The sequence below is a fragment of the Panthera pardus genome, unplaced genomic scaffold (assembly GCF_024362965.1).
Source record: "Panthera pardus isolate Hobbes unplaced genomic scaffold, ASM2436296v1 HiC_scaffold_21, whole genome shotgun sequence".
In the NCBI taxonomy this organism is placed as follows: domain Eukaryota; kingdom Metazoa; phylum Chordata; class Mammalia; order Carnivora; family Felidae; genus Panthera; species Panthera pardus.
This window is the reverse complement of record NW_026526777.1, coordinates 15119603-15144510: the sequence shown is the minus strand read 5'-3', so window position 1 is coordinate 15144510 and position 24908 is coordinate 15119603. Positions and strand designations below refer to the sequence as shown.

At 37.7% G+C, this 24908-nt stretch overlaps 1 protein-coding gene across 21 annotated transcripts in view; it reads right to left on the bottom strand.

Moving 5' to 3' along the window:
* The window catches only part of ESRRG (estrogen related receptor gamma), a 625497-nt gene that overhangs the window by 49162 nt on the left and 551427 nt on the right, over window positions 1-24908 (bottom strand). For 20 of the 21 annotated variants that reach the window (XM_053908974.1, XM_019465627.2, XM_053908977.1 and 17 more), the window contains 2 exons: window positions 16658-16768; window positions 12846-13028 (listed from right to left, as the gene is read on the bottom strand). In XM_053908974.1, the coding sequence (XP_053764949.1) occupies window positions 12846-13028; window positions 16658-16768 (294 nt within the window). The remainder of the gene's footprint in view (window positions 1-12845; window positions 13029-16657; window positions 16769-24908) is intronic. The other variant, XM_019465621.2, reaches the window with a different exon arrangement.

The following is a 24908-nucleotide window of genomic DNA, read 5'->3' as shown; positions in this document are numbered from 1 at the left end:
GGTGGGGAGCTGAATATAACAAGGAGTTTAGGTACATGTTGAACTGAATTTACAGAGCTTATTACTGTATTCAGATTATCTCAAATATTATCATAGTTGATGTTTTAAAGATAACATATCACCCATTCTCAGCCCATATAAAATTGATTCAACCGTACAATTCTAGTATGGTCAGGTTCAAATTAAATAATAAATAATTCTATTCCAAATATATAACATTGCCTTGGAAGCTTGAGTTAAAGTTCCATGGCCATTACAGAGATGTTAAAACCTAAAACCCTCACAGAATTTAACAGGTCAGATAACTAACCAGGTTAATTAACATTCGTGGATTATTCACAAGCTGATTTTAACCAAACGTTATATACTGATCTGCCAGAGACATTGTTTTCAAAGATAGCATCAGCGTTTACATATAAGTATATTCAGAGAGGCTTTATGAATAAGGCACCCCTCATGTATTCATGTTACTTTGTTTTATGCCATTTAGACACTTCGTTCTGAATTGAGAGCCTCCTCTTAGCAACCTGTAGACACTCTGGCCTGTTGGCCATGTTTTCCCACCTGAAGCTTCAATCGGGTATATTTCTCTGTCCTTTCCCCCTGTATGACACAGAAGTGTTCTGAGCCATATCTAGAGATTAATAATCCTTCAGAAAGGGGCTTTATCTCATATATCCAGCCAGATGTGCTACCCAGGCTATACCAAAGAATAACCAAAAATAAAGACAGGTTTATTGCTTGTAATTTGCAGTATACCCTTTTAAAAAACATACCACAATAACTCTTGTATAACGTTTTCACTTCTCGTCTATCTTCAAGAAATACATGTCCTAAAAGTACATGCATGTTTTCATATAATGTAACATAATATGGTATAATGTAGAATGGATATAAAGTGAAGATGATAAGTTGCTAATGTTTAATACTATGCATGGGATGCATACTTTTTTCTGAAAAACTGGTAGTGACAATGACAAATGTCAACAATGCCCAAATGGGAACGAAGACTGAGTTTTAATTTCAACTCTGTCTCTGACTCGCTTGTTACTCTGGGTAACTCATTCAGTTTTCCTCGTCCTAAGTGTCTTTATCCATAAGTGAATTTGCAAGTAAAGCCATTTAATATTTATTGAACGCTTTCAATGAAAAGCCAAAGACTGGATTGAGCACTTTATACACATTAACCCACAGAATTGTCCAAACAACCCATAAAGTAAACATTATTATCCCATGTTATGTATAAACGCACTGAGTTCATGGTATGTAGCGATATCAGAATCTGAATCAAGGTCTCTAACTCCAAAGATGCTACAATGCCCACCCAGTGTGGAACCTCCACTTAAAAAGCCAAGTGCTAGAAAATGCTCTCCAAGGTCCATTCTGGTTCTGTCATCCCATAACTAATTTTTTGCGAACAAGGTCTCTCTTCGATATTATTTCACGTATTAAAAAAACCAAACCAAACCAAAACGACAGTGTCACAAAGTTTTCTTCGGGCACGTTTCTGAATAAGCAAGCACATTTTTAAAACTTTGGGGAAAATCTACCATAAAACACTTTACTTCATAACAACAGCAACTCACGGAAATAAATCTGAAACGCTATCAACAGTTACTCCATGTTCTCCCACAAGAGGTTTATCTGAGTTACGCTCACAGGCGAAACAACCTTCGGGAGTATATTCCTCTCTCAGGCATACACATCTGTGTTGAAGATCCCCTGCCACTGGGCTCCACCACGACACAGCAAATCACAAGAATAAGTACAGCTGGACCTTCTTTTTTTTTCTCCTGAAGTGCTGACCACATCGGGAGGGGTCCGTCTCTCTGTGATCTCCCAGCTGCTCCTTCCCCCCCTCTCCCTCCTCAGCCGAGGCCACCGTGTGCTGACTGGCTGAGGGGCCCGGCACTCCAGGTAATTAATCCTTGCCTAATGTAGGTTAAGCAGGTGTGCAGCCTCCTTCACACGGAGAGGAGGGAGCCGCTCTTCAGAGACACCCCTGGAGTGATCGTGTTTATTAATTGGGCTCCGATGACTCTAAAACCAGATAGGCTATGCTGCTGAGCCGGACGTCCAGTGACCCACTTGCTTAATCTGAATCGAGTTGAAGAAATTGGCCCTTTCCCCTTTTTGATTTTATATTAACAATTGGCAGTAATGGCTCAATGCCCATTTTGGCGATGAAAGCAGAATTTTCTTACTGGAAGCAAAATTATGTGATCAATGGAGACCAGTAAAAGTTTGGGATTCCCTAAGTTGAAGGGACTGCTCAGAATCACCGAGGGGTGGTATTTACCCATTATATTTTCCTCTTTAAATCACAATGTATTAGCACTTTTTAACTCCTAGAACCACAATATTGAAGTGCCCAATAAGAGATCCAAGTATAAATCGTAAGCTGAACGTTCCTTTCATGCGGAGTTTGTATATTTTGTACTTGATTCCTGACTTTTGCTAGAGGGAAAAAAGAAACTTGGCAAAAATAGTAAAGAAAAAAAAAAGGTTTTGATGGCTTTAGAGAAAAAAAAACAGTTTCTTTTCTGGGAAAAAAAGAAAAATTTTCTTTAAAAAAATTTTTTTTTAAGTTTATTTTGAGAGAGTGAGTACAAGTGGGGGAGGGCCAGAGAGAGAACCCCAAAAATAAACATTTTCTTAAGAAAAATATCAAGGCTGGGGCTCTGGGGTTGCTCAGTCAGTTGAGCGTCTGTCCTTCTCTTGATTTTGGCTCAGATTATGACCTCATGGTGAAGACTGAGCCCTGGGTCAAGTCCCACAGAGCCACATACTCAGCACAGAGACTGCTTAAGATTCCCTCCCTCCCCTTCCTTCTGCCCCTCCCCCCCCCCCACACACTCATATGCACGTGAGTGGCTGTCTCACTCTCTCTCTCAAAATAAATAAACAAAATTTAAAAAGAAAAATATCAAGATTTTTATAAACAAATGGAGGTGTTATGTCTGTTTATCATATAGCATAAACTTCTTAGAAGTTTTTGTCAATTAAAGTGATTCTGGCAAGTTAAATGGGTTCTTTTAATTGGATTCTTCTACTTAAACAGTCATTTATGATGGTTGAAAGTGGCCTGAATTGGGGAGGAAGTGGCTTGATTTTAGGGAAAGCATATGCATATAGACAGAGGAGGTATAGTGTGATGATAACTGATGTGTAAAATGCCAAAATGGGTCACTGTGGATTTATTTAAAATAAATCACATTTATTTGGTCACAGGAAAGAGATTAATAAATGTATAGAGTTAAAGGGAGAGTGCATTGACCACGGGGACCCTGGCTTTGGTTAATAAGGAAAAATCATACTGAACAGGAAAAAGGGAAAGGAACCAAATTCCAACTGTAAAATTCACCTTCCCCTTCTCCTTTCTCTACTCTGATAATCCCTCAACAGAAGCGATGCAACAGTCTATTAGGTCTTGATATCAAAAAATATTCCCTGATACTTTCACATCTTTAATTCCTCCCCAAGTGCCCCTAGTAAGTTCAGCTTTCCTTCCTTTGCTTCATCCACAGACCAGTACTATTTCTTTTTACACATCAAAACCACACTTTGTATCTTGAACCTGATGGTTACTTACTCACTGAACCTTGGTCTAACAAGGAAGTAGGCTGGCTTAGTTACACAAAAGAACACAGCCAAGGCTGACATTCTTGGAGAAAAGGCATACAGAAGAGCAAAGCTGCATGGCTTTTCTACACTGAGATTGTGATCCAAAATTATTTCAAATTCTCCTTACGGTGATGAAGTATTTCCATTCGTTATCTCTCTCTCTCTCTCTCTCTCTCTCTCTCTCTCTCTCTCTCACACACACACACACACACACACACACACACACACACACACACAGCTGTAAAGCACTAACACCTACAAGTTATTCTATTTTGTATAGGATAATTTTTGAATATTTATTTTTCCAAAGTAATTAGGTTACTTCCTAGCCTGCATAAACTAATTTTGATATATACAATCCTGGATTACAAAGCTATTTTTCTCTACAAAATATAATGTCTTGTACTAGAAATTCTGAATTCAGCTGAGTAATACTTACACCCTCTTGCAAAAAGAAAACTCAGCAGTTAAATTTTTTGAAGACATCACTTCTCTCCGTGTTTAAAAAGTGCTTTTAAATTACTCTGTATTCTATAGAAAACTGTTTCTCTGATGCTTGAAGTCTCCAGCTGCCACACAATTTATATCTCTTTCTTCTGCTCTTTGTTTTTCAGCCATTTTCCCTGAATGTCAAAGTCAATTTAGTGCATTTCACTTTGCTGAATAAATCAGAGGCGAAATCCTTGCTAAAAGTGAAAATTTGATTTGCTAAAAGGAGCTTAGGGCAACTATTAATCAATATATCCAGAGTGTCAAAGCCAAGGCCAGGATAGACATGCATTCATTTGGAGATTGGCTGAGGCAGATAAAGGGGGGCGCAGGGGAAAAAGTGCAACCAGCCCCAGAAGGGAGGTGGGGTTAGGGTTGGAGGGAGGGTCAAAAAGGAACAGAGAGAAACAGAACATGCCAGTGTCATGTTCTGCTCTTCTCCCTCAAATTCTTCATTTAGAGATAGAAAAAGATATTTTGATTCAGGATTTAAGCATATAGGAATTATACTAATTATAGCTGCTTTCATATAACAATTTCCTCCCAAGATACAAAAGTCTTTCTCTCTTTAACTCATCAAGTAGCCTTGAGAAGAAGAGACAAGTCAGAAGTAACAGCTCCACTGACAAACTGAATTCCAGAACAAAAAGAGTTGGGCCAGGTTTATAGGAGGTCAATAGTTTGATAAACCTCGGGTATTTCAGGTTTCTGAAAGATCATGATAGATAGTAATCCAAATGACTGGACTCATCCTGTCACCTCATCATTCAAAGACTTTAACAATTACCAAGAACTTGCCTGAAAATGATATCATATTTTAGGACATAGTACATATAGACATCTTTAACATCCAGAAATTTAACACTATTGTTTTCAAAAGTATACCAAGTAATCTTTCCCTATGTAAGCTGGCTCAATTAAAATTTTTAATCGCTTCTATTGTCTTAGTATAAAATGTTATTTCCTTAGCATGACTATCAAGATTCTTCATAATGGGGTCCTTGCTTTTGTGTCTAGCCTCATGCGGCTCCTTCCATGCTCCCATGCAACTCTGTGTAAGAGCACCATCACAGCCCACATCGTGGAGTTCTAGTTGTCGATTCATCTTTCTAATCACCCACTACCCTGGGAGGGTCGTAAAAGCAGAACTTGTGCTTTATTCATACTCATGTGTATCTTTTGTGCACACTGCCTGACACAGAGCTCACTAAATACTTTATGGAAGGAAGGAAGGAAGAGAGGGAGGGAGGGGGGAAGGGAGGGAGAAAGAGGGAAGAAAGGAAAGACGGAAGGAAGGAAGGAAGGAAGGAAGGAAGGAAGGAAGGAACAAAGGAACGAAGGAACGAAGGAAGGAGGGAGGGAGGGAGGAAAGGGATTCAAGGTTAAGCGGTGGAACTAACATTTTGATATTTGGTGTGGTTGAAAGTCTCTTGACTCACCTTTGCTCCAGTTTACCTGTAACTCTCAATCAAATTCAATGTCCAGTGAATCCAAACAGGAGTAAGGGAGGGGGAGCATCCGATTTTAGCAACCAATCATTGAAGGAATTCTTCAACTATTCAGGTGAGTAGTTAAACAGCAATTGCCTTGTTTCATCAAAATTTGTGATCGGGCATATCTAGGGTACACTATTAGTCAAATGCCTTGATTTTCACTGAGTGAAGGTGTGTCACACATTTCCTTTTTAAATTCATCCTCCTTTCCTTTAATCTTGTATTTTGTAAATGCATAGACAGAATTTAAAGATAGGGCAAATATGTTACATTCACCTAAATTTGTTATGACAGGTAGATAGGTAACCTGGAACAAATAAGATAGTACATTGGTGTGGGGGAAGGGGGGTTGATAAAGATGGGGAAGAAAGACATAATGAAGCTATTGGTAAAAAGTCATGTATGTTGAATATTCTGTGAGTACAAGTCCCATTAACAGTGTGAGTCAAACTTCTGACTCTCAAGTTTGTTCATATATAAAGTGGGGATCATAAGAATAAAGCCTACCCAGAGAATAACAGAATTGCTATGAGTAACAACTTAATGTTTGTGAAAGCACTTTGTAAACATTAAATCACTATTTAGATGTCAATTGTTTTTGTATTCAAAGCTTAATCTCAGTAAAAGGAAATAATCACATATATATGTACACACACATGCATATATATTTATGTAGACAGAGATACATGATTCAGGGTAGAGATCACGTCATGTTAATCTTTTATATTTCCCATAGTACCTACCATAGTGTTAGGTACATAGCAACTCAAATACTTAAATTGTACTCAATGAATACTATGAAATTATGATTCCTCTTTGATTAGAGGTATACAACAGCATGGCTATTATAGATGGCAAACATAATTTAGGGACACCTAGTAATGGAGCGTAAGTAATGCTGGAATAGAGATCACGTGAGCACAGGTAATTCAACATGGTTACAGAACAGGCATTAGGTCACAAACAGTGGCACTGAGTGGTGGCAATAAGTCTCTATAAGCAACGGTAACCATGTTTGGGTTGTCTAGGAAAACTTGTGACTTCTTGATTGGTCTCTCTATTTTTTTTTCTTCTTTTTTTTACTTCTAGCAAGGGTAGCTGCAGAAAATGAAAGACCTTAGGTGACCTTTCAGATTATTTTTTTCATAACATAGTTTTCAACTTACTGGTTCCTATTTCCTTATCATAGTTGTGATTTCAGGAACTGATAAACATTCAGTTATTTTAGGTTTGGCCAAGAAGGATGAACTAGATTTTTTAGATGCTAATGATCCTGCCCACCTAAGATAGAATGATGACAGTATCCACACAAAGATCCCTTTGGTCAAAAAGTTTCCATCCAACCTTTGCATTACAACTGAGGTTTACTGTGAGTATTTTTGGAAATGGATTTTATTAAACTGACTTTTTAGATCACTTGGTTTTAATTGCAATAAAATGACAATCTATGTGCAGTATCTCAGAAACTAGAATGAACACTGAATATTTTACATTTAGATCATGCTTTGTAATTTGCAAATTAATTATACATATGTGTTTAATTTGCATGTGTATTCTTTCCCTCATTTGATTTTCACAATATAACTAATGGCTAGAGCAATTAAATAACTTACAAAAAATTACTCAACTACAGCTTAGGCTGTCTGATTTTACTTTTAGGTTCATTGCACCCGAAAAAAACACAACTATAGGTACACAGGTATACAAATGTCAGGTACATGAAATGTTACTTCCAAATGTTTGGTAATACTTAATAGCATTATTAAGCCAAGGCTTCGAGTCTTAAATTTACATTTTCTACACTTAAATAAAAGACTCGATTACTTCATAGTTCTGAAATCATCAAGTTCCATATGCAAAAGAAAATTAATCCTGAGGAAAGAGGCTGTAATCACTTCAATTCATTCACAGCAAAGTAGAAATTACAATTACACGTCAGTTTGGTTATGGGATGGGGTAGAGAGTGGAGCCTCAGGGTCAATGAACAGTTTTGGGCTATGCATATTTTCAATCAACTAATCAATAAAAATATTTATCAAATGTCAGTGATACAGATACAGAACAGAATATTAGGTGCTACTTATATATGATATAACTCCCAGTCAACCATGCCCTTGACCTGCACATCAAACCATAATCACACACACATATACACACGTGGAAACATACTTCATGTTACAAATGGAAGCATAATCTTATGGTAATTATTTCCACCACATTTTTTTTTTTTTGGTGGTTTTTGCCCATATCATTATCACTTAATGGTGCTACCAGTTTTAGGTAAGTAATGGGCATTTGAAAAACCTCCACAACTTTGAGGGTGCCTGGGTGGCTCAGTCAGTTGAGCATCCAACTCTGGATTTCAGTTTAGGTCATGACATCAGGGTTCCTGGGATGGAGCCAAGTCCTGTGTTGGGCTCCATACTGACAGTGTGGAGCCTGCTTGAGATTCTTTCTGTCCTCTCTCCACTACTCCCTCCCTCCCTCTCTCTCTCAAAATTAATAAGTGAATAACTTTAAAAAAATATTTTAAAAATTAAAAAAATTAAAACCTCCACAACTTTGGTTGGCAGATGACATAATCTTAAAAAACTGGTCTCTATAGAAAATGCATTAGAACAACAGATAGATTTTTAAACAGTATCATTAGCAATAAATGTTCAAAATATTCTTGGGTATTTGCCCACAAAATTTACATCCTAATGTAGAAATAGCTTATACATCTTCTTTAGAGATTTGTCATTTCTAGAAAAATCTCAATACTTCTGTTGAGAAAAATATACAAATCCCAACTCAATGAGCAATTATTGATATATTCTTCTAACGGATTGTTTTTACAAAAAATATTTCAGTGTAAATGAAAAACACTAGTTTCTAATCTTTAGATTTCTGTTTCTTACACGAATAAACTACGCATAAAGACTGTTTTATCACATTATCTTCCTAGTGTGGTTTTCCTTTAGAGCTTAGTATTTCCTGCCTTCACTGAGCATGAATAAAAATTAGAGTTTTTTGTTTGTTTGTTTGATGTCATTACAATAAATACCATTTTATAAATGTGACTAAGAGGCCCCGAACTTATGCCGAGTCCTCTTGTTCAGTAGGACAGCTGTCTAATTTGTCATGTTAAAAATAAAGAAGCCTACCTGAAAACTTACCATATATGATAAAAGAAAAAAACGTTCTAAAATATATTCATTCACTTAATTGTTAAAATACCCTTCCATTCTTTTAAAGTGAACTGTCGGATGAGACCCATAATATATTTAAGCCACTTATATAGGTCAGCTAATATGGGTTATGCTTTTTTAAGCACCATCTGACTAAGCACATTCTGCATTTTGCTAACAAAGTAACGGTACATAATAATATTTTAATCAACCACAAAGAACAATAATAGATCTGACTGCTGGGCTGATAATCGTCTTATCACACCCTGTGAAACCTAGCTCTAATATTTGACGGAGCCTCCATTACTTGGCAGCCCATTCTAAAAAAAGGCCAACAATGGGGAGAGAATGAAGTGGAGTGTGCAGTAAGTCCGTATCTACATAAAAGAGATTAGAGGCGACAGCGTTCCATTTTACAGCTCAATCATATTGTGTTAGCATGCGCTTATCCGAGCGCGGACGAAATTGAAAGAGAAATAAAAAAGAGTCAGGCAGATAGGAACCAGAAAAGCGAGGCATGAGCAATTTCCAAGGATATAAAAGGATGCTAATGGCGGGGCCCTGTCATTCTTAAAAAGGGCTATTAGGGCACCATCATCTGTTCTTGTGCCCTTATGCTCCTCCAGCTAAAGTCAAGCATTTTCTAAAGCCCTTGTGATCTTTTTTCTTCTACAGATAAAGTATGGTCATGTTTTGTAAGAACACACTTTTCCATTTATATGATTTATTAAAGTAAGTCAACTAATTCGATTTACTGATAAAAAAAACACTCCATATGTATTTTCTTCAATATTTTCTTTTGTTGAATTCTTCATTTTTTTATGTAGCAAAAGCAAGGATACAAGAGTGCATTCCCAGCAGTGTAGAAAGGCTACTGATCTTATCTTAGATGCTAAACTTAATTTTTGAACTGTGTGTGTGTGTGTGTGTGTGTGTGTGTGTGCGCGCGCACGCGCGTGTGTGATTATACAAACTGAGAGCAGCATAAAGAGAGCAGAGGCTTAAATTTTGGTATTAAAAAATATTTCATTTTAATTTTAACATAACTTTAAAATGCTTAAGACAAAGACAGGTGGAATTTCTGTTCTGATTTGGCTTTAATTCAGGCTCTGACCCCAGTTATGAGGACTGGGTCATGTTATCAGGAACACGATTTTACTTCTGTCATGGCACAAATGTGACCTTAATCTTTATATTCTCTTTGTCTCCCTCCCTCCCCACCAGTCCCCCATCCCAGACTCCACACTGCTGCTCTGCCCAACCTCCCTGAACTCGGGGTACACCAGCACTCTAAGATCAGAGCATCCTCTTCCTCTACCTCAAAGCACTGCATGGCACACTCATTATTTAACAATTTAAAAGAATTCAGTTAATTCTTGTTCAGCTAATCCTTTTCTGAAAAGCCAACCCACTCCTTGCAATCATTTAAAACACCCTGAGGGTATCGGGAACACCAGAGCTGTGGAACACCAGAGCTGTGAATCATCACTTCACAGTGACCTCCTCTGGCATTTGCTATGGAGAGAGAATAACGTCAGTCCCCACCGATTCTAAGCCTCAGCTTAAGACTGAACACATAATCGTATAGTAATTGTTTCCACCACTGGAAATGCTGTTACTCATAGTTATTTAAAGTTACTGTCTTCACAAAAGTCACTAGAGCCCCTTTACTGTGACAAGTTCCTTTGTAAGCTGACATTTCTACTTAGATGCACAACTGGACCCACAAATTTATCACTGACTTTCCCTTACCAGAGAGCACTGTAAGGAGTTGTTGCCTTTTATTGGTCTTTATTATGGGATGTCTGAACAATATTAAAGGATTGGTTTAACATGTATCTCAATTCAGGGAGAACTTGGGCAGAGTTCTCTGAAATAATGGGTGGTTTGGAGTCATAGTTACATGGTCTTTCATGTCGTTATCAATAACATTAACATTATTATCATTAATATTCTGAAATGGTTCTGTGAAATGCAGTCAACTGGGTCTCCTGACTCTACTCCAGGAAACAATGCTGAATATATGCTTTGATGGCACCGGATACGTTTGTGATTCCGTGTGTTTTTACCTCTTTATGCTTCAACTGTCCCTAGCTATGAATCACAGATAATACTACTCGATTCCCAGGTGAGAATAACAGTTCTCAGTTGGGAAGCTGGGGCACAGTTTTGCTTGCCAGCGGACATATGTCCGTACCTGAGGACATTTTTTGTTTGTCACAACTCAAGGGGACTAGTGGTAGAAGCCAAGGAAGCTTGTAAGCACCCTCCCATGAGCAGGAAAGTCCCCCACAACAAAGGATAATTGGTTCCAAGTGTCAGTAGTGTCAAGGCTGAGAAGCCCTGGGTTAGAATAATGATATTTTAAATATGTGCGTATAGGTAGGTGTGCCTGGCTGGCTCAGTCAGTAGAGAGTGCAACTCTTGATCTCAGGGTTGTGGGTTCGAGCCCCACACGGAGTGTAGAGATTACTTTAAAATAAGATCTTTTTAAAAAAATTTAAAAATAAAATAAATATCTGAGTATATGTGTGTGTATGTGTGTCTCTGTTTATATAAAATAATAAAATATGTAAATACAAATGATATACATTGATTATCTTCAAAAGGGTCTGTGGATACTTCAACAGATGTTAGCTTTTGTTTCTTTTTGCTTTAAAACACTTCAACACACTTTGCATCCAGGTAAGTCAGAAAAGTCTTCATACATTGTTTAAGTGAATTCTGACATTTCCTAATGCTACAATTCCCAAATGTCTCAACATCTTTCAGCATATCCTTTATTCGTTTTTCTAGAAGTCACACGAGTGTGATTACAATCGAAGTGCAATATCAACTCTCCAGATGATCAAATGGTCCTCCTTTCACGTGCAGTAACCCTCGTATAGGTATCTTCCAAAGAACACACTCAAGCTCACCTATTTAACTAGTTTTGACTTAATTTGGGGTGCTTTATTAGCAAACAGTGTAAGACAAAGTAGCTAGTATAATACAGAGTGATGTTTAAATTAGTTTACAATTTGCTTGGCCTCATCTAGAACTGCACCGAACAAAGCCATTCAGAAATGTCAGCTGTGTTCCTAACCACTGTAACAAATTGTCGCCTGAACGCTGCACACCTAATGACTTCAAATTAGCTTCACTGCGATATCGCCTGACAGTTCGTTACGACTGTTAGCAACATAGCTGGCGTATCATGACCAAGAAATTGGTTTCAGTGTGGGCTGGGAAAGGGACTTCCATCAATTTGATTAAAGAAATTACTGTAGCATTCAAAGCATAAAGACAAACTAGTTTAAGGAGACAGAAATAAGTTAACTGTGCCAGGAAAACAGTGCGCATCATTCAAAAACTTGTTTCTTAACTACCTGAAGATCAAAGTTCAAACAAACAAATAACAAATAATTCAAGCAGACTACTAAAATTCTCAAAACTTGTGACCAGCTCTATGTTTATGGATGGTATGGGATTGGCCAAGAAAGCAAAGTAATAGGCTACTTTCAAATACTACTTTTAAGTTACCGTATGAGAAACTGTATGATGTCAATTTAATATTCCTTTTTATAATCTGTGTTCAAATCCATGGGAAATAGTAAATGTCAACCAAAGCAGAGCTTATACATACAAATAGCAATTCAGCGTAAATAGCCACCACGAACAACAAAATGAGTTATTCTTAACAGGAAAAAAAAAGGTACATTAGATAACTGCTGACAAAGACATTGTTTTAAGTGAAAAGAAAAAGCAGAAGTATCTCCTGAGGGGAAAGGTCAGAATTTTAAGACGAATAAAGACATATTTTTTTAAAGATACACTCTTCTTTATCTTATATTGGCAATAGTGCCTTTGCATATGAAGAAAATAACAAGTGTTCGAGGTGCTACAGACATAGAAAGGTTTATGATTCGATTAGGATCAGCAAAGCTCTAAATTAAGTATGATAAAAACAAATGTAGACGTTAAAAACCATACTAGTGAGAAAATTTTGAATTTGTCTAAATCTACATAGGCAACCTAGGGAATCATCGCAACCTTTTCTGTTTCATTTTTTTCTTTTCAGAAAATGTACCTGGAATATGCTTCGCCCATCCAATGATAACCACCAACTCTCGGTCAGCCAAGTCACACAGTGTAGTGAGGGCTTTGATGTCACTGTCAGGGACCGTAGGGTCAGGCATGGCATAGATCTTCTCCGGTTCGGCCACCAACAAATGTGAGACAATCTTGTTATCTGCAGGATCAGACCAGAGCACTACAAGATCACTAGTAGCATCACCCCTGTTTCACAGACCCTAAGGTATGCCGCATCTTGAAAAATAATTCAAATGGTCTACAATAAACCCCGAATATTCTATTTACGTTACAATATATATATATATATAGCAAACAGTGTTCGGGAAAACTCATAGCAAGAAATAAGCCACTGCGGTTGTAACAGAATGTATTCCTTTCTTCTTTGCTCTACCTGCCTTTGCTGGAATGAAGCATCTGTCCTGTAATGAAATTTTTTATAGCAAACAGATCAGAGAAGTTAGATGCTTTCTAGGTTTGCTCTTTGATTCTTAAGTGGGATTTCGGGAAGCAGATGAAATAGTATACAACATCGTTAAAATAAAAATCCACAATGAGCCACTGAACTGTGGAATATAATGTGGAAGGCAGAGAACTACCAGTGCCCAGAGTCGTAATGGGCACGAAAGTCATTAATTGTCTTAATTCTTTTAAAGAAGAGCAAAGGTCAGAGCCCTTCTGCCTGGGTGAATTACTGACTATATAACTCTATCTCTGTGGGATGCATTAAATAGGAATTTCTCTCCTTTCTCTCCCTCCCCACACACCCAGCCAATCTTTCAAATATAGCCAATATCAGTTTCCAGAAAACTACTCCTACTTAAAGGCGACAATATTTTCTCTTTGGAGCGCCTAATTCTTTAATCCTCTATTTTTATCTGTTGTCTTTAGCTCATTCTCTGGCTCAGATTTATCTGTCTGAAATTTGTGATATATGTTTTTAAAATCCTTCATAAAATAAACACTAGAGACAAATGGAAAGCATCACATCAAATGTGTTTTATTGCTTAGGGGCATGTGAGAGTTTATGGAAAGGCTGTAAAGCCTTGCTAACAGAATGATTTTTCTTGTTGGCCCTATTTTCAATTTCTATGTGTAGCTTTAGAGTTTGTACTTTCTTCTAAATTAAGAGATACAAATGGGTAAGAACAAACCCAAATATTTTTATGCTCTATGTACTGCTATGACTCTAGAAAACCAGGGCATTAAATGGGACTTTTGTGAGCAAAGCCAAAGTTTCCTCTGTGTTTACTAGATAATTTTCCTTTCATTATTAACTATTTAACCCATCATTAACTTCTTAACCCTAAATGAAAAGACTGCATATTTCTTAGAATTGAAAACGTAGCATGCGTTTTGGTCTTCTTTAATGAAATGACGAGGAAATTATACAAGCTGTAATTAGCAATTTTTCTAACATTTAAAAACTTTATTATTATGGCTGCTTTAAGAATTACATTTATTGCAAATAATCAACAGATAACCGTTCGTTGGCAGGAATATTCAATTATCACCAAATTGAAAATGCAGATTTGGGAGGAAATATTCCCAAACACCATATTTTGTAGGAAAAAAATAAAATTAAATACAGATTCCTTTTTTTTTTAACTTTTAGGATCTGTGAAGAATGGCATTTGTTTCTTGTATATGCTATGGAAACAACACCCTGTATGTTTAGTTACGCTTGGAAAAGTTTCAACTTTCATTGCTCTGACAATGCGACAAAACCTGTCAGCAACCACTGGATTCTCAGGATTAGAAGCAAATGCAACATTTAACAAAGGGCACAGAAATGTACCCAAAGAAAATCCTGACTCTAGTTCTTTTAGTACTGAGAAGATGGTACTTGTTTTACCCAAGTCAGTGGACTTGACCGGAAGGGTTAGAGAAATTTGGCTGAAGCGAAGAAATTCCCATTATTCGGAAAATGGAATAGCCGACAGCACTGTTTCTAGGTAAATCTTATTTAATGTTTCCCTAATTAGAATCAATAGAACCCAATTTTCATTCTTGGGCTTTTGTAGTACACAAACAATCAGTCAGGGTCCAGAAATCTCCCTGAGCCACTTTCTCAGCAAAGCCCAGGCACAGCCTCTTGACTTATCTGACAGGATCTGAAAATTAAGTTTTATAAATGTTTGTTACAAAAACACACTAATTGGATGGACTAAGGGAAATTAACACAGAGGCCTTGAGATAATGAGTAATGATTTATTAGGAGGCCTCTTTATCTCAGACAAATGGAGCTCACTGAAATTGCTATAATCTTCTTAAAGGTACTCGACAAGCCACTTCCCAATTTCTCAGGTTTACGCCGAAAACCATAGATGTTCCTCTATCAGGTGGACTTACAAACGGGCTGGTGCTCATTTTTCTCTCAGAAGAGGAAATTATCAATGGTTTCAGTCAATGTTCGTGCAAAATGAATGAGAAATGGGCAGGCTGTGTAATATTGAGCCTAGGAAACTAACCCCTAACGAAATTAAGCATTAGTGTTTATTGCATTTTATTGTATTATCAGAAAGTTTTTTATTATAATGTGCAAAATCTGCTTAATGCAGTCCTAGATTGTATTTGCAGAATGCCAACCAGCTTATGCAGGCTGAGGAGAAGATGCCAGATTGGACAATTGAAGGTATAATCAACATAATGTTTTTTGGAAAGGCAAAAGGAAACTATGCCATATGTTCACTTAAGCTTTAATTTTATGTAAAACTGGTTGTTTTTCCTTTGACATAGCTAAAATGTCCTTTCATTTACAGTTCAGGGTCTGTTTTATTTATTTAACAGATCCCCATATGCTCACATGTATGATGCACAGCAGCGACCCCTCCTGGAGAATCTGAATTAGAAGCGGACACTTTCTCTTCCCTTGAAAGCAGATCAAAAATTACCCGTGTGTCTTCCCACAACTGCTCTGGATGCAGCTTCCTCTGGTTAAGTGCTGGTTGTGTCTTCTGAGACAAAGACAGCTAAATGTGAGAACCGTTTCCATCAAAGCACTTCTCAGTGCCTAGTACGAACTCTATGCGCAAATATCCTAGGAGGTTAGCTCTGTTGTGCTAGAACTATGAGCTGATTTTTCAGAAAATGGGATGCAGTTATTGCCTCCATCTATATCCCGGCTCTTTTTAGTTAATGACAAAGAGAATGGGGCTTGCATTTTAGCAGTGTACCCATCATCCTTTCAAATTGCAATCTGGCATTATAAAACCATGGACTCCTTAAAAACAATTCATAAGGCCCATCAGGGCATCTGAGATGGAACCACCAACCTATGCTTGTTATTAGTAGGGCCTATTCTTGTTTTAATCTATTGCTAGCTAGTGTGTTAACCTTCCATAGCTCCAAATTAATGAGGCTCCTAATGTATTTTCATTGGGAGGTTGAGCAGTCAAACTCATTTAGTTAGTGAAAACTACAAAAATCACTTTCTTGTGAAATCTGAAACTAACAGCTCCAATGAACTAATGATTACAGTATGATCCATTTTATGTACCTCTGAAAATAAAGATAACCAGTAAATGTAAAATTCTCACTATATAAGCTATGCCTTAATATGCTTATGCTTCTACAAAATGACTACGTGAAAAAAAGGTAGGGGAGAGAAACCATAGGGAAAAAAAAAAAAAGATAATTAGCTGAGTTACTGTTGCTCCTAAAAGGCAATTCTTGGGAACAGAGCCACGGCCCCCAACAAAGACAAGTCTCCTTGGAGTCAGTGGGGATGGGCATGCCAAAATGGACATACATTGAGCCAACTGGGAGGATTCCGTGTGTTGGAAAGCCAGACATGTCTGCTGTACTTACATGGCTTTTTGGCTGGCTGAACCAGCTGAGGGTTCAGGTAGGGGCTGTTCTCCGCATCTATTCTGCGCTTGTACTTCTGCCGACCTCCACGTACTCTGTCAAGGCGCACCCCTGTGGGCAAAGACAGGCACTGGCTTACTCCTGAGGTATCCATCTTTGAGACCAATCAAATACATGGAGTATCACCCGTGGGTGCTATGGAGACCGAGAGTAGAACCCAGAATGGTCCAGAGGTGTCGGGAGAATGTAAAGAGGGGGTGACTAAACCAAAATTGCCGGTAATTAGAAACCAAATCCAGCAGAGAGTAACAGGCCTGAAAAACATTTGATGCAAGGCCATCAAAGTCCCATTTGCACACCAAAGAAAAGGCCCATTTCCATGGGAATTAATACAAAGAAACTGTTACTTGGTACTAGCCTAGTTTCTCAAATCAAAGACAGTGGCAAGCTGATCCTCTTCATCAGTCACCAGTGAAAGCTCAATTCGTAAGAGCTATCCAACCCTCCCTCGTCCACCAGAAGGCTCAATATGGCCCCGTGGAACTGAACTGAACTGCAAGCGTGTGCATGCCGTGGAGAGGTGGGATGACACTCCGTAAGAGGAGATGTTCCATACTCTAATGTCACCATGTCTCAGAGGAGAACGTCATTTATATTTTTGGCACACGTCTGTATTTTCTTCCAGATGAGAGAAAACCGGGACTGGACACAGGACAGACAAAAGGAGCTTCCTGAAAGAATTCAGAAGGCTTGGACGTCGAAGGAAGGCTATGTTACTGAGGCAGAGCTGAAGGGTGAAGCTAGAAAAGGAGGTAAAGCCGACAGGTATTTAGTAAATCCCCAAAGAGTGAGGAGTCGGGTCAAGGTTCAGAGAGTTTTTGCTGGTACTGGATTTAAAAGATTGAGCGAAGAGGCAAAAGGTTAAGAAAGGAATTAAATATAAATGTTTCATATGTGGGGGAGTGGTGAGCTGAGCTTATTAATAACTTGGTTTCCAATCTGCAATTATGAAGTTTAGGACCGGACCATATAAACCTTTATCTAATGAAGAAGTGGCTTGGGAGTAAGAGCCAGGAGAGAGACTCACTCTGATATTAGGCTGCACCTTAATTGATAAAACGGTATAACATGATCCGTTAACAAATTCAAGCAAGTAATTCACTGTACATGTTTTGGCATTTCTCAAAATGTTTAGAAAACAGATTTCGTTTAACAGCATCATCAGTATTATTATTTTACTGAAAAGGCCTCTCAGAGCCTTTAATATGCAAATGACCTCTGTAAAACTCTCAGAAGGAGATACAGCCTATGCGATGTTCTGCAAATCAATTGAACCAAAGATCCTGTTTTTGGAATATTTAGTAACATCATGTATAACATGTGAATGGTGGGTTCTCTGAGTTTTACGAAACCGTTTGGGAAAGGCTGATACAGCTCTAGGGAATCCTGAAGTGAATACATACACTCGAATGTTCAGGATTACTTAATTCAACCACGAGATAAAGTAAAACACAATTTTTCATATTAGCTTAATAATACTGCTTTAAGAGTTGACTATCTTTTCGTGAAACACAGAAACATATGCTTGGTTCTAGATAAAGCCTGAAATGTCATACTGAAATATCAAAGCAGAGTTTAAAGGAAATCAGGAGACAACTTCAAGAGCAATTAAGTAGGTTTCCACAGCAAATTTCACAAAACAAAGAAATTAGTACAGTGTCTAAGTATTTACTGAAAATAGTAGCACACGTGAGTTACAAAGAAGCTGTTTTTCTTACTGCTGCCTTTAAAAAAAAAAGTCTATTTATTTATTTTGAGAGAGAGAGAGAGAGAGAGAGAGACAGCGAGCAGGGGAGGGACAGAGACAGAGAGACAGAGAAACCCCAGCAGTCTCCACAGCTGTCAACGCAAAGCCCACTGTGGGGCTCGAACCCACGAACTGTGAAATCATAACCAGAGCCCAAAGCAAGAGTCGGAGGCTTAACCGATTTAGCAACCCAGGTACCCCTCCCTATTGCTGCTTTTAAAGTACTTTCTGCCTACGGTAGAGTTCTGTTCCCTTGTTCATCTGATTTTAAGTGTAGAAAAGTTGGCGGAAAAGACACTGCAGAACTGGGATACTACGCTTCTTCCCATTAGGATGCTGATTTTGTAGAGATAAACGGTCGAGTACAAAGAACAGAAATACTTAATCAAAATGTAAGGCTACTAAAGTTTAAAATACTGTAAATCAAACACTGTAAATAAAGATTCTACCTCTATTGCACTTGAGGGCACATTAACCACAATCTCTCATTAGTAAGGAAAACACACAAATGATACTTTGTGTTAAAAAAGAAACAGGTATCTACAAAAAAAAAATGAAGATGGTTCAAGGGAAAAAATAAAGATATTAAAAATCACCAAATAAGAGTAATTTAATGTAATTGTTGTAACTACTCCTATTTTATAGAAAGTTTCTTGGATTATCTAGTCTAAAATGTATTGCCTTGCATCTATCAAAAAGCAGTATGTATCATCAATTTCTATATCCCTATCAGCTAGTCCCTTGTCTATAATAATGATATTGTGAAAAGACTGAAGATCCCCCCCTTTAATGTCTCCAACTATAATAACATAGTAATTTATTCCTAAGTATTATAAGAAAAATAAGCTCAAAAAAATAAAGCAGGGGAGCCTGGGTGGCTCACTCGGTTGTGTCTGACTCTTGATTTCGGCTCAGATCATGATCTCACAGTTAATGAGTTTGAGCCCCATGGGGCTCCAGCGTGGAGCCTGCTTGGGATTCTTTCTCTCTGCCGCTTCCCTGGGCACACACAATCTTTCTCTCTCTCCCAAAATAAATAAATACATTTAAAAAAAGAAAATAAAGCACAGTTTGCAAGTCAGATAGTTAAGTTTTTTTCTGGCTCTTTTATTAACCGGCTTTGTAAATTTTGGTGAGTTCCTTAACCTACCTATTTTTCCAAAGATAAGATAGACATAAAGACAATATCCTTCCTGCTGTCTTTCTGTAAGGACTCAATATTGTATTTATATAATGTGTTAATATGTTTGGATATTATCCACATGCATCATTAAAATATTTTATAAACCTTAAAATGCCAAGGAAAATAAGGAAGTTGTCATTTTATCATTGTTTTGTTGTTGAAATACTTGTTGTTGTATTACTTTATTGAAATATATTTTGCATCCTGATCATTTATTAAAAATCTATTCCCATGGAGTTTGACAGTCTACCTTGCCTCAATTCTGAGGAAAATAGACTGAGGTATGATGGAGTGGTAAGAGAATTCAAAGGATACAAGACAAATAATGATACTCATTTGATGTCGAAGAGATTTATAGAAATATTTGGTCCCATTCTATTTACTGTTCATCCTTGTCATTAATAATATCATTTAGGTATGTAATTATTTTAGACTAGATACAGAAACTAAACCAAATTCTATAAAAAATAAGGATGCTATCCCTGAGTTTAGCTGTAAGCACACAATACAAGGTAAACAACTGATAATTATCCAATTAACCTAATGTATTTAAAAGTCTCCAAATAGTTTATTTTTTTTAATGTTTATTTTTGAGAGAGACAGAGAGACAGACAGAGCATGAGTGAGGGAGGGACAGAGAGAGAGGGAGACACAGAATCTGAAGCAGGTTCCATGCTGTCAGCACACAGCCCGTCATGGGGCTTGAACCCATGAACCATGAGATCATGACCCGAGCCAAAGTCAGATGCTTAACCACTGAGCCACTCAGGTGCCTTCCAAATTGTTTAGCAGAAACAAAGAAAAACAACACTATGTATGACCAGGACCTGGGCAATCCAGACTTGCCATAACAAGATATCAATCTAATTGGAATATATCCACTGAATGTGACAAAGCCTGTCTTTTTACTTCTTTAGTACCTGAAATACACACACACACACACACACACACACACACACACACACACACACACACAATCTGTCTGGACTTCGCTTGTAACCAGTTTGGGAAAAGTTGAAAAGTAAGATTTTTCCCAGGAAATAAGATACCCACAATGTTCAATGTTTGACAGGTTTTGAAGTTAATTAAGGCAATTGGAGTTTCTATTCATGTGGAGACTGCTTTTTTTTTTTTTTTAAAAAGATTTTAATAGTTGGCATTACCTACCAAGTAGAATGTTTCACATTGCTTCTTCTTTCAAATACTGTATGTGCCTACATGGCCACAAGGGAATTACAAATCTTCTACATTGTCAGAATTTACAAAATTGAGAAAGCAAGAAGAGGGCAAGGAGGAAAAAAATACGCCGTGAGGCAAATAAACGCCAAAAGAAGTGAAACAGTTCAACACAAGGTCTTCTTAGGTCAGCTCATTTTAAGTCCACATTTTATGCCCAAATGCAAATTTTTATAATATTATATAGTCCAAAGTCAAAAGTATTTTTCACATTTTTAATAGCACAAAGTCAGAGACATTTCATAGGATAATAAAAAATCTCCCCTTCAGAGAATTATACAAGGATACCCTAGCCTACTTTCCTATATTAAAGACCAGCCTTTTACAATGTTGTTCGCAAAGGTTTGCTAAAAATATTAATTACACAGACTCCTGGAACACTTAAGAAAGATGCAAACAGTCACATTAAAGTGATACTATTTTTTTAAAGATAGTGAATTTTTTAAAAAGATCAGTTAATTTAATCAATGCTAAATAAAGGGTTGTATTAAATAAATGCTACCAAACGTAGCTTGCAATTGAGTTTTGAGATGGGACTAGAAAAGCAGGACTTCTGAAACAATAAGGTGGAGAGGACGGGAGTTTTCCCTTCCACTTGATATCTTCCCCATCCTGCAGTTCCCTTTGCTGCAGGAGGAAACCACGCTCCTTCCCTTTGGGAAGACAGGTACCTAAGAGCGCCCTTCAATTCTCCAGATGCTCCTGTGAGGGAACCGTCATAAACAGAGGATAGAGAAAATCCCTTTGAGGAGCTGCAGGGAAAGAAGCTAAGGCAGATTAGTAGTATCACACACCGCAGAGGGTCATGTTAGTGGCAGCCTCTGATGGGGTTCTCCTTTGGGACAATGTCCTAAAAGAGTGTACCAGTTTAACCTAGAGTACTTGTGCATATTTAGAGGTTTCTCTTAATGGGATGAGTGAAAATTACTTGTGTATTCACACATATACTCCAGGGAGAATCTGATCATATTAAATTCTTGAGGATCGCATGAGAAAATAAGCCACACCGACCCCTAGGTATCTTCAGCTGCCATAGCCTCTTCTCAAAATAGACAGTGATATTGCTAAACCTGTCTTCCTGGTTTGGTCCCTCTTCCTGATTCAGCAGTCTTCGACGCCTCGTACCTACATTTTCCTCCCAAGCCATGTCTTCATTATTAATTGAATGAATCAATCTCTGCACGGAGTGTCTTGGAATAAACCAAAATCTCAGCCAGGTACCCGCTGCCACTGGTTGTCAAGAGCTTATTTACCTTCTAGGCAGCGGGTTAATTGTTTTATATATATGAACACATTTAAGCCTTACGGCAATCCTATGAGGCGGGTGCTATTATTATCCCATTTACAAAATGAGAAAACCGGAGCTAGGGAGAGGCAGAGCCAGGCCTGGGAGTTGGGAGAATGGCTGCAGAACCCACACTCTTAAGCACTATGTTTACACCGCTTCCCTGCCATCAAATTCTATTTTTGGAAAAGAACAGTTGGTATTTACTCCAAAAGCTAGAACTGCAGGCAGATAAAACCTGATTATCATGGTAAACAATACTCGCATCATGATATGGGGGTGCATGTATAGAGGTGGGCAGAACACTAGACTAGCAGGGGGAAGGAATATTTTTACTCAACTAAAAGGCTAGTGATTTTGCATCTATCATTCCAGAAAGGGTGAGCTGCCTCTACAAAGTTCGCAGCTATGAGACTGCAGACAAAGTAAAAGTGATTAAAAGATTCAGTGACTCTGCTTTTCCACTGAGGCAGGGGCCCAAAGAAATTAATTTCTTTGTTCTTACTTAAAATGTTATTGCAAATTAGACAAGCCTCTTCCGTAGGGCCACGCAGGCAGAGCAACATTCTGGCTGAATGTTGAGCTCAGGAGGGAGGTCCAAACAGCAGCTTTTCTCCCAGACACCCCTGCCCAAGGGTTACATTTACTTCTGCTGGAATATCATGGCAACATTTCAGGAACTTTGGAAATCGACTGGCTGCCTGTGGAAACACTCTTAAGTTCTGCTGAAATAAAAGGGGAAAATCACACAGGGAGATAAAATGCATATCCATTAGGTGGGCTTTTTTTTTTTTTCTTAACTGAGTCCTCAGTCACTAAAAGAAATAAAAGCCATGGCTCACATTAAAGCTTCCTTGCTCTACAGATGAATTAACAATTAGCAAGGGGAAGTCTTTCGTTTTGGTCTCCCGATAGCTATCTGGACTATTAAACATGTGAGGCTTGCATAGGAAATTACAAAGGCTTCCCTCTGTTTCAGATTCAAGGTGCATCTAAAATTCATTTGTAGAGTTTCCTGCATAGGGCATAACTCTACAGAAGTTCCTCCTTCTTTTTCTCAAGGTGTGATTCACCATTCTTGCTTGGCTGCTTCAGAGGTATGTGCTAAATTTATAATCTGGATTGGAGCGGAAATCAAAATGATAGAAATTTGAAATACCATAGACAAAATATTTTGCAGGGGAAATGTTGTTCCATCAGGAGTAAAGTTGCTTCATCTGAAGCATGCAGCCCTAATCTATGACACATACAAGTACAAATTAGGTCATCTGCAACAGGTGACAAGTTTTAATTGAATGTCTTCTGTCTGCAATTCTGACAAAAGGTGAATGGAAATAAATGAGTCTGGCAAGACGGCCCTGAGCCTTACAATACCCAATATCTCATTATTTTTAAACAGCTATCTATAAACTGATGCTGACAAGCCTTGAACCTTTTATTTCCGCTCAAGATGAGGTGGCTGTGAAGGAAAAAAAAAAAAAGAAAAAGAAAAAGGGGCATCCAGAACATTACATTAAACATGCAATACCTACCATTATCACTTCCCCAATGTAATTAAAGGAAATCTCCTATTCAAAAGGCACTATTTCTTACTTTGCTTGATGTCACAGAGAGAGAGAGAGAGAGAGAGAGAGAGAGAGAGAGAGAGAGAAAGGGAGAGCACGCTTGGCCTGCACTTGCTAAACACAGAGACAACCTTTAAAGAAAAAAATATTTCCCCTTTCCTTCTTTTGCCTGTTAAAAATTGCATAAACTACTCAAAGAGATACTGCTGTGACTTATGCCTATCTAAACTCTATTTTGTCTTGTTACTATTTAATACTGGCGACTCTTCCCTTTATCCTTTTCAAAATTGCCTTCTCATATGAATAAAGTTATGAGTTAGCGGGTAAGGACATGAAATGTGGTTGCACATCAACATCAGGAGAAGTGATTCTACTAATTCACAATTAAATGTGACACTGGCAGCAATAAGTTTAACACAATAATAACAGTGATAACAGTGCACAGCACCCCATGGGGATGCTCTGTGTAAACAGAAGCACAAATATTATTTATGCAAAATTCAATGCCCTGTAAAAATGAATTAAATATGAAATCAACCAAGCTGGCTTACAAGTTGCTGCGTTGAGAGCCAGAGTGACTTTGTTTCATTCAATGGACAGGAATACAGTGGAGTCTAATGACCAAAAAAGCAGATGTAGGTTTCAAAGAGAATACAGGTTGGGGGCGGGGGGCGGGAATAGGTGACAGGGAAAAGTGGCAGTGAGTCGGGGCAGCGGGGGGCGGTCATTTGTTTTCATTATGTTTGACTCTTGATCAGTTGGGCACCCAAAGACAGTTTTGAAGCTTCAAAGAGAAGCGTATGGTCATTTTAGCAGCAGAAAACTTTAAGTCCTGGCCAAATTGTTAGTAAGTCGCCAAAGATAACATAAATTGTACTACTAGACTCCAGCAGAGATGCTGAGAGCCAATGATAAGACATCATAGTGACACAAGATGTTTAATAATATTTTTCTGGTGATTGTGATTTGGCAAAATTGAGATTCAAAACAAAGTAAATCTAGTACAAAGAAACATTTTATATATATATATATATATATATATATATGTATATATATATATATATATATATATATCCAGGCCATGCAAAAAAAAAAAAAAAAAAAAAAAAAGAAGAAGAATTATATCTAGCACATAAAATATGTAGGGAACAAATCAGTTCAAGAGAGATTAAATG